We start from the raw sequence: 17,041 nt of genomic DNA on the forward strand, positions 1-17,041 counted from the left end.
AAATGGGAGAGGCCTTCATATACATGAAAGACATCTGTGCTAAAAACCAGTTTGGCCAGAGAGAAAAGAATCGCCCGCCCTGCTCGCACGTACGGGGATAGTCATGGTGTCATCCTGAGAACCTCACTGCAGGGCAGCGCCATCCAGCGAGTAAAATTAAGGGGCTAGCATTTCCCAAATTTCAGATGCTTTGGGCAAACGCACGAAACAACTCCGCATTTCTCTCATGGTAAAATATATCACATACAGGAATTTTTAAAAATAATAAAAAGCAAAGTTTTTCCCCTTTAGGTTTCCGTACCGCTTAAAAGCACGCTTTGGTCCCTAAGAAATCTCGCGACATTTTCTTCCTTTCTCCTTTTTTCCTCCTCCCCCGTCCCACCCGGTCGGCGGGAACAAACCGGAAGCGACGTCCCGTTACCTGTCGGAAGTGACGTCATACCCCAGAAGCCCTAGAGAAGGAGAAGCGCGTTCCGGCGTTCTGCACACTGTGGAGTTTGGAACGTTTGGACAGCGTGGTCTGGTTCTTCGCGAGAAGGCGTGCGCATTTGTGCGCGGCCTGTTGCGGCCTTGCAGGCCTTGGGGGGCCGAAAGTTTGGTGTGTTTTCGTTGGTACAGAGCCGCGGCGGGCCGCGCAGCCCCCTGACCCGGCCTCACCATGTTGGTGCTATTCGAAACGTCCGTCGGCTACGCCATCTTTAAGGTAAGTTGCAGGTGGAACCGTTGGAGGGGCAAGGCTTGTGCTGGACAGGAGAGGACAAGGAAGGACGAAGGGGAGGACGACACTGCCCAGGGTCGCGTGGGAGCCGTTTTCTCTGAAAATCAGCAGAGGGCTTTGGGCCTGGGAGGCGCGTGTTTCGGTGAACACGTGGCCGCGCCGTTTTGGGCGCCTGGTTCTGTTCCGGATTTGGCCCGGTGAGATGGGTGGGCAGGAGGCTTACGGAATTTCACAGGTAAAGGTATGGAGTTTGGGGTTTATTCTGAGTGTTTTTGAGGAATGTTTGAAAGGTTTTAAGCGGAGGAATGACCTGATATAAAGTTGGCTTTTAATGAAGTTGCTCTCCTCTATGGAGAACAGATTACAGGAGCAAGAAAGGAAACAAGAATATTTTTGTATTAATCGAAACAAGATGAAATTGCTTGGATCGAGGTTGGTATGGAGGGAAACAAATACCAATTGGTTGATCAATGGAGAATGTGCGTTTGGGGTTGCATGGGTACCTGATGGTGGGGAAGAAAAAAACGGAAGTTTTGGAGGGGGGCTTCTCCAGGGGAAGATACTAAAAAGGTCCAGTTTGGGCTGTGAAACTTGGGGTATTACTTAGACGTGGAAATGCAATCATCATTTTAAGTTTCAGGCCTAAGGGAGAAATCCCTGGCCGATGGTAATCAATTTGAGATATGGTTGTCTTAATAGGGAAAGTTTGAAACTTAAAGACTTTATCAGCCCAGAACTGATTGAACCATGGGGCATTCGTGTGGTCGGATGTTATTGAGATGTTCTAAAGGAGGAGATAAACAGTACTATCCATGTGCCAGGCACTCCTCTGAGCTCTACAAATGTAGCAACGAAAAACAGAATTTTCATTTCACTCTCCTAAGGTAAAAATCCTGGATAAAATGTCTGTAGTATGGTTCTTTGCATCAAAAAACTATGTATGTGGTATGAGTGCAGAAAATATGGAATCAGCATTCCAAAATGTTGATTTAGAGGAGCTTTTGACGTTATTTCTTTAAGCTTTTTTCCCCTAGACATTTGAAAATATTTTCCATTTGCACTTGTTACATTACTTACTGTTTTTAAGAGATAAACTAATAAAAGCCGAAAGCTAGCTTTGCTTATTTTTTCTCATTGGGGTTGTCTGTAATTGCAGTAGTAGAAATTTTAAGGGACTGTAAAAGGCTTTAGAGCCTGGGAGTGTGTCTGATTTTACTTTCACAAACCAGCTTTTTGCAGTCTTTTCTAAATTTTTTTTTTTTTTAAGATTTCATTTATTTATTTGACAGACAGAGATCACAAGCAGGCAGAGAGGCAGGCAGAGAGAGAGAGAGGAGGAAGCAGAGGGCCCGATGTGGGGCTGGATCCCAGGACCCCGGATCGTGACCTGAGCGGAAGGCAGAGGCTTTAACCCACTTAGCCTCCCAGGCGCCCCCTTTTCTAAATTCTTAAGTAGAATTCTGCACCTGCAAAATTTTCTTAGCCAACATATTCATATCCATATTTTGAATTAGTGTGTGTGGATGACTTATCCTCTACGTAGATGGTAAGTATACTGTCCAGCACTAAGACAGGGAGGCACAACTGCACAGTCGGTCCACTGGTTGCTGCTGTTGGTAGGAAGGAATTGGCTTAGCAATTGTCTGGTTTTTAAACCTGGGTCATAAAAGATTCAGTTGTGTCTCTTGGTGAATTACTGATTTCTTTTAATGAAGGGTATTCTCCAGAAAATAAGTCTGGAGTATTCTGTCAGTTTTTAATGGTATCCATTGGCAAGTTACTGTTCAAAATTATTGAGTTGTGGTTTATGGGTTAAGCAACGTAATAGAGAAATAACTAAAGGCTTGAATACATTGGTAAAATAATTCGATTCCAAATATTTCAGTTAATAGCAGTTACTAATTGTTAATAATAGAGACATAGAAAATGTTCTGGAATTGGTGGTTGCGTAGTTTTCTGAAAATATACTGAAAAGTAAGTTGTACACGTTAGAAGGGTGACTATTATGGTGTATAAATTGTACCTTAAAAATAGATCTCTCGTACAAGGTTATTAGCTCTGTTTCCCATAATCAGAATGCTGGGGTCTAAAACTTGGTTGCATAAAATTTATGCTTTAGTGGGAATGCTTTCAGAAATTTTTAGAACTTTTTTTTTTTTTTTTTTAATTTTAGAACTTTTAACCTCAGGCCATAGGAATACATTTTATATCATGATCTAGTGTACATATGTGCACATATACAGAGTGATTTACAAAGAATTAATTTGCTTGTAAAAAATTACTGGATATTAACAAGGTTATATATGAATGCAAAGACAATACTAAATGAACTGTTAATATTTTTAGGGTATTGTAAAAACTCAGCTTATGTCCATTGTATCATGAGGCATCTTTTAGTTTTACTTACCCAGACCTTTTGTGGCTATGCTGCCCAAAATGATTGCCACTGGCTATTTATTTAGCATTTTATGTACATAGCTATTTAGCACTTCTAATTTGGCTAGTAGAGCTGTGGAAATCAATTTTTAGTTTAATTCATTTAAATTTCAGTAGTCCCATTGTGTAGTACAGCCATGTGGTGTAGTATTGTGTTCATTTCCTCACACCTGGAGGAAGAGATTTTTTTAAATGTGTATACCAGAGTTTATGTATTAATAAGATTACTGAGCAGTATTTTTTCCAGCTTCATTTATTGGGTATAGTTTACATACTGTGTAACCCACTATTGTAAATGTGCAGTTTGGTACATTTTAGTAAAATCTGTACAACTGTGCAAGTTGCAATCCAGTTTTAAAATACTTCCTCTTAAAAAGTTACCTCCTGACCATTTGTAGGTCAGTCAGACCCAGCTTTTAGGCAGCTACTTGCTGTATAATTTTGTCATTTTTAAAAATTTCATGTAAATAGAGTAATAGTTTTTTTGTGTCTGGCTTTTTTCACTTAGCTTGCTTTTGAAGCTAATCCATGTTGCATATATCAGTCTGTTCCTTTCTGAGTAATTCGCTTTTGAAACTATTCCAGGTCGTCCTATACAACTCAAGTTTCCTAAAACAGGACTTACCCATTTTGTTTGTGGAGTGACTCTAAAAAGTTAGCATTTTAGCATTGAATGTTTAGATAAAACATAGGAAATCTCAAAGTAAGCAGTTAAGTGAAAATTAAGGACACTTTTTTTTTTTTTTAGATTTTACTTATTTATTTGACAGACAGAGATCACAAGTAGGCAGAGAGGCAGGCAGAGAGAGGAGGAAGCAAGCTCCCTGCTGAGCAGAGAGCCCGATGCGGGACTCGATCCCAGGACCCTGGGATCATGACCTGAGCCGAAGGCAGAGGCTTTAACCCACTGAGCCACCCAGGCGCCCCTTAAGGACACTTTTGATATAGTGTGCTCTTTCCTCTATAAATTTCATGCGTGTCTGGGATGGAGGAAGATACTCTAAGAATATCTGGCATGCTGTGGATGCATTTGTGTTTGTGTTTTACTCTTTTTTTGAAAAATTTCAAGGAGACAAGTGGTAGATGATAAAGAACCTCCACGTACACCATCACTCAGTTTCAGCAGACCCATTTTGTGGGCCATCTCTCCCCTTCACCTCCCCACATTGTTTGAAGCAAATTGCTGCACATTTAGTTTTATCTATAAATATGTGTCAGGAGTTCACTGTGAAGGTGCGCACACAGGTGTCTTTCTACAGTGTCACCCCCCCCCCATGTTAGCTTTATTCAGTTTCAAAGCAAAGTTAGTATGATTATAATGCAGGACTCCAAACATGATGACATTTCACTACCTGCATAACTTGGCTTACACATCACAGCAAAGCTCAACAAACACAACAAACAAGACAACAAGGGGAATTGGAGGTAGGAAGTTAATGCAGTCTTTGACTGCACAGTTGAAATAAGGCCTAGGTCTGGTCCAGGTCACCTCATAGCACTAGTTGCTTATGTTCAGGCAGTGGAGGACCTTTTTTCTTTTTAAGATTTTTATTTATTTGAAAGAGAAAGAGAAGTGCACGCTGGTGAGCCAGGGGAGTGGCAGAGAAGCTGACTCTCCACTGAGCAGAGAGCCCAATGTGGGACCCGATCCCAGGACTCCAGAATCATGACCTGAGCTGAGGGCAGATGCCCAACCACCGAGGCACCTCAGACAATCTATATTTTGTTCAGAGGTCACTTGTGCAGTGTGTCCCATGGCAGCTACCTCTCTGATGTGGTCAGATGTGAGAGGATTAAAAAGGTCTTGTTGAGTTGCTGTGCAGATCTTTGATTTCAAAAGGGATTTATTCAGTCTTGATTAGCAAACCTCTGTTTCTGCTGGTTATAGTTTCTGAGTGGGTCTCAGCCGGTGCTGGTTCGGCAGTATTTGGTCTTAGCTGCAATGCCGTTGGTTGCTTGTGCCACTGCTTGGCAGAAGTTACTGCTTGACAGGAGTGACTCCATTTTGCTCTCTCTAGTATGGACAAGATAAAGACTAGTATTAAAACTAGCAAACGGTAGCTGCTGTACTTAAGATTTTAGTGTCAATAACTACACATTTCTGCTTGGAAGTGGAGATAATTCCATCTTAATCCAAAATGGACTGAAATATGAACTTTACATACAAATGTTTTCAGATTTCTTAGTGTGAAAATGAATGACTAAAATTTGAGGCATATTTTTCAGGAAATGTAGCAGTTATTTCTAATTATATTTTGTTCAGACTGTCTCTTTTGGTAATTTCTCTTAGGTATGTTGTAGCACAATTGGGAGTGCCAAGGTTTTATTTGCCATAACAGTGTCTTTGGAGACCTTTGAGTAGTCATGAATGTTTCCATTACATTTCCTTTGTTACTTTAAGAATGCTGATAATATCTGTTGAATATGCCAATTGTTACCCAAATGTTATCTACAAATATACTTGTTTTTCAACTAGGAAAAAATGTAAATTTTATTCATGAGTCATATCCCCTGTTTGGTACATATCCTTTCAACAGTTCCTGAACTTTGGATATGGTTAGTGGATTCTCTGAATAAACTATTTCCAAAAACCAGTACTGTTCTGTGAACTTCCTTTATCAGAAAATAACTGAATTAATGTTTCAGTGCATTCATGAGGAATGTCTTTGGATTCTAAAGTTTTCAGGATAGGCAAAATAGAACTGTTAGTGGCTTGTAACTTTTAGTATGTGAAGATTTTTAGTAAATTCTGCACAACATGGGGCTCTGAGTTCAGAAGTTGCATACTCTGTGGACTGAGCTAGCCAGGTGCCCCAGCTTGTAATTTTTTTTTTTTTTTTCAGATTTTATTTATTTATGACAGAGTGATAGCGAGAGGGAACACAAGCACAGGGAAGCTGGAGAGGGAGAAGCAGGCTCCCCGCTGAGCAGGGAGCCCAATACCGGGCTAAAATCGATTTGACTAACTTCTCAAGTTCTGTAAATACATCATTTCAGCTGTGTGTGATTGAATTTAACCAACACAACAGATCCTTAAAATCCTCCAGGTACACTTGCCTGACAGAAATTAAGTGCAACTTGTAGTGTTGTATTCATGCTTTATCACAAAAATAGGTAGTAGACTATAACTGGGCAGTAAATCCTACTGTGTAAATATTCTGTGATAATACAGATTTGGTGAAATGTCTATCAGTATAGGTTTTAATTTTATCAGCTGGAATTTCCCCCCTAAGAAGATATGCATAATATCTACTTGCATCTTACTTCACCAAATTGTTTTTTAAAGATTTTATTTATTTATTTGACAGATCACAAGTAGGCAGCGAGGCAGGCAGTGATCAAAAGTAGACAGAGAGGCAGTTGGGGGGTGTGGGTGCAGGCTCCCTGGCGAGCAGAGAGCCTGATGCGGGGCTTGATCCCAGGACCCGAGATCATGACCTGAGCCAGAGGCAAAGGCTTAACCCACTGAGCCACTCCAGTGCCCCATTTCACCCAATTTAATATGCTCTTATTTTGCACTGCTAATTAAACTTACTCCCATCAATTATAAGGCATCCCAATTTTAAGAATGTTAAATATGGGGAAGTACATTTTAGAATTGATTCTATCCTGTGTAATACTTAGGCAGTTTACTTACTACATTGGGTATTGATTGGAGTATAGGGAAATAAGTATAATTAATTCTTGATTTAAGTGAAATTAATAGACTCTTTTGAAAGCAGTTTGGTAGCATCTGTCAGATGTAAAGTAATGCATTTCCTATGTGATTAATTAACTCCACTTCTAGTAAAATCTGTCTTATAGAAGTACAACATATATACATACAAAACTGTTTTCAGAAGGAGAATACGGAAAATTTAGAAAAACCCTGAACATCTGTAAGGGCATAAGATGATGGTATATTCATACAGTGCAGTTCTAGGTTGTTAAAACCTAGAATGGTGTCCATGTTATGCTAAGTGGTATAGTATGATTCCTAAAGGTATGTGTAAATAAAATGTTGACAGTCAAAAAGCCTTAAAGAATATATATACCTAAATGTTAATGACTTTTTTGTAAAGTGCCCCCCTTTTAATTTTTTTTTTAAGTTTCCTTACAACAGGATCTATCTTAAAATGGATGGTAACTTAGTTTTAGAGAGAACTCCATTAGCAGTAAATAAAACTTATTCCTTATTTCTAGAAAGCAGGCAAAAGAAGTCTTTTTTTTTTTTTTAAATTAATTAATTAATTAATTTGACACAGAGAGAGAGATCACAAGTAGGCAGAGAGGGAGGAGAAAGCAGGCTCCATCCCAGGACCCTGAGATCTTGACCTGAGCCGAAGGCAGAGGCTTTAACACACTGAGCCACCCAGGTGCCCCAAAAGAAGTCTTTTGATGTTCTGTGAATATGAGACACTTTGTGAAGGGGATAGTGGTTCCTTCAAAATAGGAAGTTTTCATCAAAGACCTCAGCTGAATTCTATTCAGTTACTCAGTATTAATTTGACCAAAATTTTATGGTGGGTAAGAAAACTTCCTTGTTACTTCAATGAGAAAAATAGCTTCCACACTCATTTTACATATGCAGTTGCACTTGAAGTGTGTAGTTATGTATGCCTAAGTATCCCATTTGAATAAAATTATTTAAATATTTGTTACAGGTTTTGAATGAGAAGAAACTTCAAGAGGTTGATAGTTTGTGGAAAGAATTTGAAACTCCAGAGAAAGCAAATAAAATGTAAGCCATCTTGAAACTAAGAATTTAGCAGTTAACATTTTGTTGGTGTTTGTTAGTGGTGGTGGTGGTGGTTTTAAGATTTTTATTTATTTAGAGAAAGAGAGCCTGTGAGTGGGGGCGGGTAGGAGCGAAGGGAGAAGGGCAAGCAGACTCTGAGCATAGAGCCTGGCGTGGGGCCTGATCCCACAACGCTGAGATCATGACTTGAATGGAAATCAAGAGCCAGATACTTAACTGTCTGAGCCACCCGGGTACCCCTGTTGTTTAATCTCTGTACCCAGTGTGGGACTGGAACCCATGACCCTGAGATCCAAAAGTCGCATGCTCTACTGGCTAGGGGCCCCAAGTGGTGAGATCATTGAATAGTAATGTATCTGTAGATCTCTTACTGACTTGGAGAGAGGTCAGTGGTGTACTGAGGAAACCATGCTTCAGAATGATTGTATCAGGGGATCCCATTTTTGCAGGATTCTTGTTTATATGCTCTTATGCAAGCATAGAGAGAGATGAACTGCTACTTCAGAAAGGTGAAGTGAGGCAGAATAAGATGAAATTACTGCTTTTCCTAAAATCTTTGTATTATTGTTAAGTGTGTATTTAAGGGACCCCCCCCCCCCCCCGCTGCCGCCCGGGGTTTTTGTTCATGGCAGGTAAGAAAATCTTCCTTAAAACACCACTATTTTAGGTATAATAGAAGACTAGTTTTTCTTTTTCAAGAGCTGTATGCTTCATTTGGCTGAGTTAACCTGATTCATTGTTGTCAATGATGTATTCTTGTTGGAACTGAATATAAATGATCTAACTCAAATATTCGTCACTACCACTGAGACAACAATGAATTATGAATTAATTGTATATTTCTGTTTCAATATAAAATGGTGTTACCTTGCATATACCCTGCATGGGGGGAAAGGTGGCTAAATAAGGGTAACAGGAATCAGATTTGATGATAAGCTATTTCTTTTCTTTTCTTTTTTCTTTTTCTTTTTTTTTTAAAGATTTTATATATTTATTTGACACAGAGAGAGAGAGAGAGATCACAAGCAGGCAGAGAAGGGGCAGGGAAGCAGGCTCCCTGCCGAGCAGAGAGCAGACGTTGAGTCCCAGGACCCTGAGATCAGGACCCAAGCTGAAGGCAGAGGCTTAGACCACTGAGCCCCCAGGCGCCCCGATGATAAGCTATTTCTTTTCTTTTCTTTTTTTTTTTTTTAAAGATTTTATTTATTTACTTGAGAGAGAGCATGAACGAGGAGAAGGTCAGAGAGAGAAGCAGACTCCCCATGGAGCTGGGAGCCTGATGCGGGACTCGATCCCAGGACTCCGGGATCATGACCTGAGCCGAAGGCAGTTGTCCAACCAACTGAGCCACCCAGGCGTCCTGATAAGCTATTTCTTAACAGACTTTGTACTAGATGGACAAATCACTGTTGTTGAGATTCCTGACTTAGGAGGGACTTTTTTTTTTTTTTTAATTTTTTATTTTTTATAAACCTATGTTTTTATCCCCAGGGGTACAGGTCTGTGAATCACCAGGTTTACACACTTCACAGCACTCACCAAAGCACATACCCTCCCCAAGGAGGGACTCTTAATACCTTTTCTAAGGTCTCTTTTCTGTGTGATACAAGGATCTGTGTCCAGCTTTATAAGCAGCAGAGGTTATGTTGAAGCTTCAGCATCTTTCCTGTGGTTGGGTTGTGGTATCAAACCTCTTTGCTGGTCATTTTCCTTCAAAGTCTATAACCTCTGCAGCAGTCCAGACATTACTCACCTAACATTTAGAGATACTGGTTGTTTCAAGAATTTACCTAACTTTGCACCCCGATGCCTAGTGATGGGAAAGTTTATTTTGTTGGTACGTGTTTCGGAAACAATCCAAAACCTTTTTCCTAAATACGTGGCTTCTACCCAATCAATATGCCCTTGTAACTTTTTTCTTTTTTTCCTTCTAGAGTAAAGCTAAAACATTTTGAGAAATTTCAGGATACAGCAGAAGCATTAGCAGGTAAAGTGAAAGACTAGCTTTTTTTGGTTTTGTTTTCAATCTTGTCAGTTGATTATCCTTATCAAAAGATTATTTGCTTCAGTTGCCTGAGTTAACCTTATTCAATGTTGTCAATGATGCATTCTTTCTGGAATTGAATTTAAGTGATATAACTCAAATTCGTCACTACCACTGAGACAACATTGAGTTAGCTTTTTTCACCATAGGGTTTGTTCCTCCCATGTGATGAGAGGTGAGAAGTGGTTAAATTGATCTCCCTGTGGAAACCAACAGCATAATGCTGAAGCACAATTCAGTAAAAGCTGTTCTGCAAGGGACCAAGGTAATGTAGTCAAGTACACAGCTCTCTGATAATTTTAATCCAGAGGTAAAGTTGAGAATAGCTAGGGTTCACAATTGAAGTAATAATAAAGCAGCTCTCTAAAAGTGTGTTTTTAGTGCAGCCACCCACATTATTATTAAAAGCTTTAGGAAACCTAGTAGGCTTTTGTATGTATGGTTTGGTTTGGTTTTTAATGCAAAAACTACACCTAGGGTGAAGAGTTAATCCGAAGGGGACATAAGAATGGATGACTCTCAAGGTTTGTTTGTTTGTTTTTTTAACGTTAGGAAAAACAAGAAGACTGGATATATGGATTTTTCAGTTGCTTAAGTTCCATATATCAAATCAGCCAACTGCTTGGCGGTATAATTTGAAAATGTAGGACCATAAGGAAGAATATGGCATATAATTAGGAATTTCAAAGACCCAAATAATTTTGTTCATCAGCCCCAATAAAAGGGTATAATTCTCTTGTAAAAATTAGGAATGTAATTAAACATGCTGGAATATTAATGGGCTGCCCCCAACATTAGCAGTAGGGTAGCTGAAAGAAGACCCAAAAATGGGGCCAATTTTTTAATTTTTAAAAATAGTTCAAATAAATAAATAAAATATAAAAAAATAAAAATAGTTTTAGGACTGCTTTATCGGTTAAGTCAATAATTAAAGCCTCATAGAACCATTAAAGCACAACTATGATAATTTTTGTCTGGAGGTTTTTTATTATTATTATTATTTTAAAATAATCTCTACATCCATCATGGGGCTTGAACTCACGGCCCTAAGATTGAGTCACTTGCTCTTCCAACTGAGCCAGCCAAGCACCCCTGCCTGGAGAATTTTTTAAAAGATCTGTTTATCACAGCTCTAGAATTTTATGGGTAGAATTTGTTAAGACCCCAAGTGAGATTGTGTTTACTCTTCTCCTACTCTGGGGGGCATTATTCACAAAGACTGTGATTTGAACTTCTGCTGGAGTTGTAAAGTGGAGGCATAAAGTGGTCCCAAGTGGCTTCTTTTGAATTCCTTTTTGCATATTATCTCTTTTATCCTTTTTGAGATATTTCTGACATATATTAAATAGATAGATTAAATAAATAGGTATATTAAATAGTCCTTACTAAATAGACCAAATTCTCTCCAGACATGAAGCAGGTTTTTTGCTATTAATAGGTAATGTATTGATCATGTACTTGTTAGGTTTTATACTCATGATTTCAAAAATGTTCCCTGTGGGGTAAATGTTAAACACTATTTATAGGAAAACTGAGGCTCAAGGGATATATCCTTTTCTTCCTGAGCTCTTGATATTCCTGAAAATAAGGTAAGGTAAATGGCCAAATGCCATGCTAGCTGAGAATTTGAAGTCAACTCCAGCCCTCCCCCCATCTACCTTCTGTGAAGGCAGAGACTATGCTGTTACCATCAAATTCCTGGAGTCTAGCACATAGATATTTTGGGTAAAAGAATGAAAGTAGTGAGCTCTGTCAGGAATCGGCCTTTTCCTATCTATTTTTACCAGAAACTCCAATATCACCGTATTAAGAGAGCAGTCTTTCCTGGGAATTACCTTCCTGCTCCCTGTTACAAAGAAATTTTGATCTAACAGATGCCAAACTGAGTGATTATAGATATTAATCTATAATCTCTATAATTATAGATATTATAGATATAATCTATAGATATAGATATAATCTATAATTATATAGATTATAGATAAAATCTATAATTAAAAGCCCATACCCTAAGAAACAGTCTGATGGGTTGTGATATCAAGAATATCTGGCTCAGTCCATAAAGCATGAGACTTCTGGTTTCAGAGTCATGAGTTTAAGCCTCTTGTTGGATGTAGAGCGTACTTAAAAAAAAAAAAAAAAGTCTCTGGGGTGCCTGGCTGGCTCAGTGGAAAAGCATGTGACTCTTGATCTCAGAGTCATGAGTTTGAGATATCTTCTTCTTTTTTTTTTTTTTTTTAAATATTTTATTTATTTATTTGACAGAGAGAGATCACAAGTAGGCAGAGAGGCAGGCAGAGAGAGAGAGAGAGAGAGAGAGGAGGAAACAGGCTCCCTGCTGAGCAGAAAGCCCGATGCGGGACTCGATCCCAGGACCCTGAGATCATGACCTGACAGAGTCATGAGTTTGAGTGCCAGTTGGCTGTGGAGATTACTTTAATAAATAAACTATTAAAAGATGAAAATAAAAGGTTGATTTTTTTTTTTAAAGATTTTATTTATTTATTTGACAGAGAGAGATTACAAGCAGATGGAGAGGCAGGCAGAGAGAGAGAGGGAAGCAGGCTCCCCGCTGAGCAGAGAGCCCGATGTGGGACTCGATCCCAGGACCCTGAGATCATGACCTGAGCCGAAGGTAGCGGCTTAACCCACTGAACCACCCAGGCGCCCTAAAAGGTTGAATTAAAGATTTTATTTATTTATTTGACAGAGACAGAGAGACGGTGAGAGAGGGAACGTAAGCAAGGGTACGTGAGAGGGAGAAGCAGGCTTCCCACGGAGCAGGGAGCCTGATGTGGGGCTCGATCCCAGGACCCCAGGATCATGTCCCAACCTGAAGGCAGATACCCAACAGCTGAGCCACCCACACACCCCTTTCCTTAAAGAATTTAAAGCACCTGGGTGGTGCAGCTGGTAACTATACAATTCTTGGTTTCAGCTCAGGTTATGAGATGGAGCTGGCTGGCATCTGTGCAGAGTCTTCTTGCTTTCATATTCTCTCTGAATCTTCCAAAAAAAAAAAAAAATTTACATTGGTCGTAGAAGTTCAGATATGCATTTGTATGGAGAACTTTATTTTCACAGTCTGAATTTTCAAGTTGCAAGTCTTCCAAATACTGTAGAAAATTTTGGTACTATCTCTCTCTCTCTGACAAATAATAAAATTAAAAAAAGAAAAAGAAAAAGAAAAAATTTGGTACCAGCCTACATTTGGATGAAGTGGAAGGATTACTAGGGGATGCCGAAAAGTGGCTAGTAAAGTACAAGACTCAGTTTCCCCTTTACCTTGTCACCATTTCTGGCATCTTTTACTAGAAAGATAGAAACTTAGATAGAAGGGAGTCAGTGTTGTACAATATGGTATATCAAAGGTATAACCTAACAAAGTAGCTTGAGACTCTGCTTCTTAGAATGTGGCAACCTCTGTAAGAGCTGTGTCGTAGCTAGATGATTTTTGTCCTCACCATTCATCTTCCCAGATAATAGATGAAATGGACTTACAACTCAAATGGATGGAGATGTGATCAGGAAGAAAGAGAAGGTACTTGGCTGATTAAGGATTAACTGCCTGGCCTTCGAAATTGGGGCTGACTTCTTCTTGGAAGGCATACTTAAATTCAGCCCAAACTCCGACAGATAGCAGAAGAGATGTTAACCCATGTGGGTCCGGGAGATTCTAAGTGTAGGCCTAAGGAAGGGTGAGAGTTAACAAAGTTGCAGATTTAGAACCTGCCAAAAATGAAAGCAGTCCCAAATGGAATAGCTTGCCTTTGAGTAGTGAGTTCTCCATCACTGGAGGTTTACAAGCAGAGGCCTGATGCCGTATCTGGATCTGGAATTAGCAAAGCCTCCACTCAGGCATGTTTATACTGCAGCAAGACCTTTCAAATGAATACCCTCCTCTTTATCACAGGCTTGACAGGATTTTAGTATATTTCCCAGAGCATCAGGCCAGTCTGTCTACAGTGACACTGGATGGAGAGTGAATCTATTTGTCATTCCAAGATAGGTTGTTTCTAATATTTTATGATTCCAGTTCTGTCTGGATTCAAGAGTAGATTTCATGTGACATAAGGAATGCTGGATCTGCTTTTAACTTCTGGTTCTAGAGCTGAAATGAGAGTGGAAGGTCGGAAGAGACTGGAATGTTTAACTCCTTCACTGTTTCCTACATTTATCATTTCATTTTAGAAGTAGTGTTCAATTCAGAGTTTTTGAAAGGAAATGCTTATTTTCCTTTATTCTTTAAGTTTAAATGAGATCTTGAAGTTCTTAACATTAAAAAAACTTGAGAGTTAACTCTTTTGTTTTTTCTTTTTCCCAAAAGCATTCACAGCTCTGATGGAGGGCAAAATCAATAAGCAGCTGAAGAAAGTTCTGAAGAAAATAGTAAAAGAAGCCCATGAACCCTTGGCTGTAGCTGATGCTAAACTAGGAGGGGTCATAAAGGTAAGTATGTTTTTTGTGCCTGCTCGTCAGACCTCCCCATACAGCATAGAAACTATAAAGCGTAGCCTTTGAATTGAGTTGTTTGTTGTAAGTTCTCATATGTGATCTTTTTTCCCCCTGTGCTACAGAATAATTTATTTCCAATGTGATTATCAGGACAAGATACATACAAGTAATGCCTGTTCATTGTAGAAAATAATTAATAACCCCAAGAAATAATAAAAATTAGCTTTAACCTGGCCACCCAGAGATCTGTTAACACTATGTATATCCTGCCATGTTTTTGTTTAGTCACGTTTCTGTTTCTGAAATTTCAACAGAAATGAGGACATGACATTTCTTTTTAGTGTATGTATTTTATTAGAAAACTTTCTCACAGGGGGTAGAGTCTCTGGAGATGAAAGTGGAAAGACGGGAAAAGTGGGCTCCCAAGCATGAAAAAGCAAAACAGTTTGAAAGCTGGTTATGATAGTTTGATCTTCAGTGGTTATAGTAAATACTGTAGGGACAGTGAGCATACCTCTGATTTTTTAAGTAGGATTTATATTATGTTGTAGGTCTTTTTTTTTTTTTTTAAATAAAGATTTTATTCATTTATTTGACAGATCACAAGTAGGCAGAGAGGCAGGCAGAGAGGAAGAAGCAGGCTCCCCAGTGAGCAGAGAGCCTGAGATCATGACCTGAGCCAAAGGCAGAGGCTTTAACTCATTGAGCTACCCAGGCGCCCCTGTTGTAGGTCTTAGATAGAAAAATGCTAAGGAGATTTAAGAGGCTGTTTTTTTAGGTCAGGGTTGTGAATTTAAGAAGTTCAGTTAAATTTTTTTTTTTTTTTAGTTCAGTTAAATTTTATTTCTAATTCTCTCTGGTGAGTAATGAAGTTTTCTGTGAGGGTGCAGTCTATCCCCATTCTTTGAACTGCCCATAAGTCTTAGTGTGTAATTTTTTTTTTAAGATTTTTTTAAAAAATTTTTTTGACAGAGCGAGATGCGGTGAGAGAGGGAACACAAGCAGAGGGAATGAGTGGAGAGGGAGACTAAGTGCGGGGCTCAGTCCCAGGACCCTGGGATCATGACCTGAGCCAAAGGCACACACTTGACGACAGCCACCCAGGTGCCCAGTTTGTAATTCTCTGTTAAAAAAAAAAACATTAAATTTTAGGGATGGGGAGCCTACTTCTTGTCCCTCTGCCTGCTGCTCCACCTGCTTCTGCTCTCTCTGTTACAAATAAATAATAAGGGTTTTTTTTTTGTAAGATTTTTTATTTATGTGAGAGAGAGTGAGAGAGCATGAACGGGGAAAATAGACTCCCCGGAGAGCTGGGAGCCTGGTGCGGGACTCGATCCTGGGAGTCCGGGATCATGACCTGAGTGGAAGGTAGTGGCTTAACCAACTGAGCCACTCAGGTGCCCCAAGATCTTTTTTAAATTTTTTTTTAAAATATTTTTATTTATTTATTTGACAGACCACAAGTAGACAGAGAGTCAGGCAGAGAGAGGGGGAGAGCAGGCTCCCCGCTGAGCAGGGAGCCTGATGCGGGGCTCAATCCCAAGACCCTGAGACCATGACCTGAGTTTAAGGCAGAGGCTTAACCCACTGAGCCACCCATGTGCCCCAAGATCTTTTTTTTTAAAAAAGCATTAAATTTGGGGCACCTAGGTGGCTTAGACATAAAGCATCTGCCTTTGGCATAGGTCATGATACCAGGGTCCTGGGATTGAAGCCCGCATCAGACTCCCTACTCTGCAGGAAGCCTACTTCTCCCTCTCTTACTCTTCCTGCTTGTGTTCCCTCTCTCACTGTTGCTCTCTCTGTCAAATAATAAAATCTTTTTTTAAAAGTACTAAATTTTAGCATAATAAATACAGGATGATAAATTGCTAAATGGTGGGATTATAGGTATCTTTAATTTTTATTTTTTAAGATTTTATTTATTCATTTGACTGACAGAGATCACAAGTAGGCAGAGAGGCAGACAGAAAGAGAGGAGGAAGCATGCTCCCTGCTGAGCAGGGAGCCCAGTGCAGGGCTCAATCCCGGGACCCTGGAATCATGGCCCGAGCCAAAGGCAGAGGTTTAACCCACTTAGCAACTCAGGTGCCCCAAATGAAATCTTAAAAAATTCTGTGTATAACTTCAGACTCCCCCAGAAATTTACTACTGAAAGCCTATTGTTGACCAGAAGTCTTATCAATAACGTAAATAGCTGATTAACCCATATTTTGTATATGTGTTAGATACTGTGTTCTTACAATAAAAGCAGGAGAGAAAGATTTTACTTATTTGACACACAGAGATCACAAGTAGACAGAGAGGCAGTCAGAGAGAAAGAGAAACATGCTCCCTGCTGGGCAGAGAGCCCGATGCAGGGGGTCTGTCCCAGGACCCTGAGATCATGAGATCTGCTGAAGGCAGATGCCTAAGTGGTTGAGCCAGCAGGCATCCCCAAAATTGTAATTTCTCTCTCTCTCTCTCTCTCTTTTTTTTAAGATTTTATTTATTTATTTGTCAGAGAGCCGAACCATCGAGAGCAGCAGGCAGAAGGAGAAGCAGGCTTCCTGCTGAACAAAGAGCCCATTGTGGGACTCCATCCTAGGACCCTGGCATTATGCATGACCTGAAGTGAAGGCAGACGCTTAACTGACTGAGCCGCGCAGGC

At 39.7% G+C, this 17,041-nt stretch overlaps 1 protein-coding gene and 2 non-coding genes across 6 annotated transcripts in view; all 3 read left to right on the forward strand.

Annotated features, from left to right (window-relative positions):
- Positions 1-432: 432 nt before the first annotated feature.
- NOP58 (NOP58 ribonucleoprotein) overlaps positions 433-17,041 on the forward strand; it is a 30,502-nt gene continuing 13,893 nt past the window's right edge. Inside the window, exons 1-4 of one of the 4 annotated variants that reach the window (XM_004764177.3) lie at positions 433-703; positions 7,798-7,874; positions 9,827-9,879; positions 14,264-14,385. In XM_004764177.3, the coding sequence (XP_004764234.1) occupies positions 659-703; positions 7,798-7,874; positions 9,827-9,879; positions 14,264-14,385 (297 nt within the window). In that variant the 5' untranslated portion in view covers positions 433-658. Of the gene's footprint in view, positions 704-7,797; positions 7,875-9,826; positions 9,880-10,070; positions 10,202-10,413; positions 10,461-14,263; positions 14,386-17,041 lie in introns of those variants that run through there. The other 3 variants (XM_045078579.1, XM_004764179.3, XM_045078580.1) reach the window with 3 other exon arrangements.
- LOC123391727 lies at positions 8,625-8,713 on the forward strand. Its single transcript, XR_006606421.1, has one exon. It is a non-coding gene; the product is annotated as a small nucleolar RNA SNORD70 (small nucleolar RNA).
- On the forward strand, positions 9,980-10,066 carry LOC123391728. The gene has a single exon (XR_006606422.1). It is a non-coding gene; the product is annotated as a small nucleolar RNA SNORD70 (small nucleolar RNA).

This window comes from Mustela putorius, unplaced genomic scaffold (assembly GCF_011764305.1).
Source record: "Mustela putorius furo isolate JIRA1106 unplaced genomic scaffold, ASM1176430v1.1 tig00000275_pilon_pilon_pilon, whole genome shotgun sequence".
NCBI lineage: Eukaryota > Metazoa > Chordata > Mammalia > Carnivora > Mustelidae > Mustela > Mustela putorius.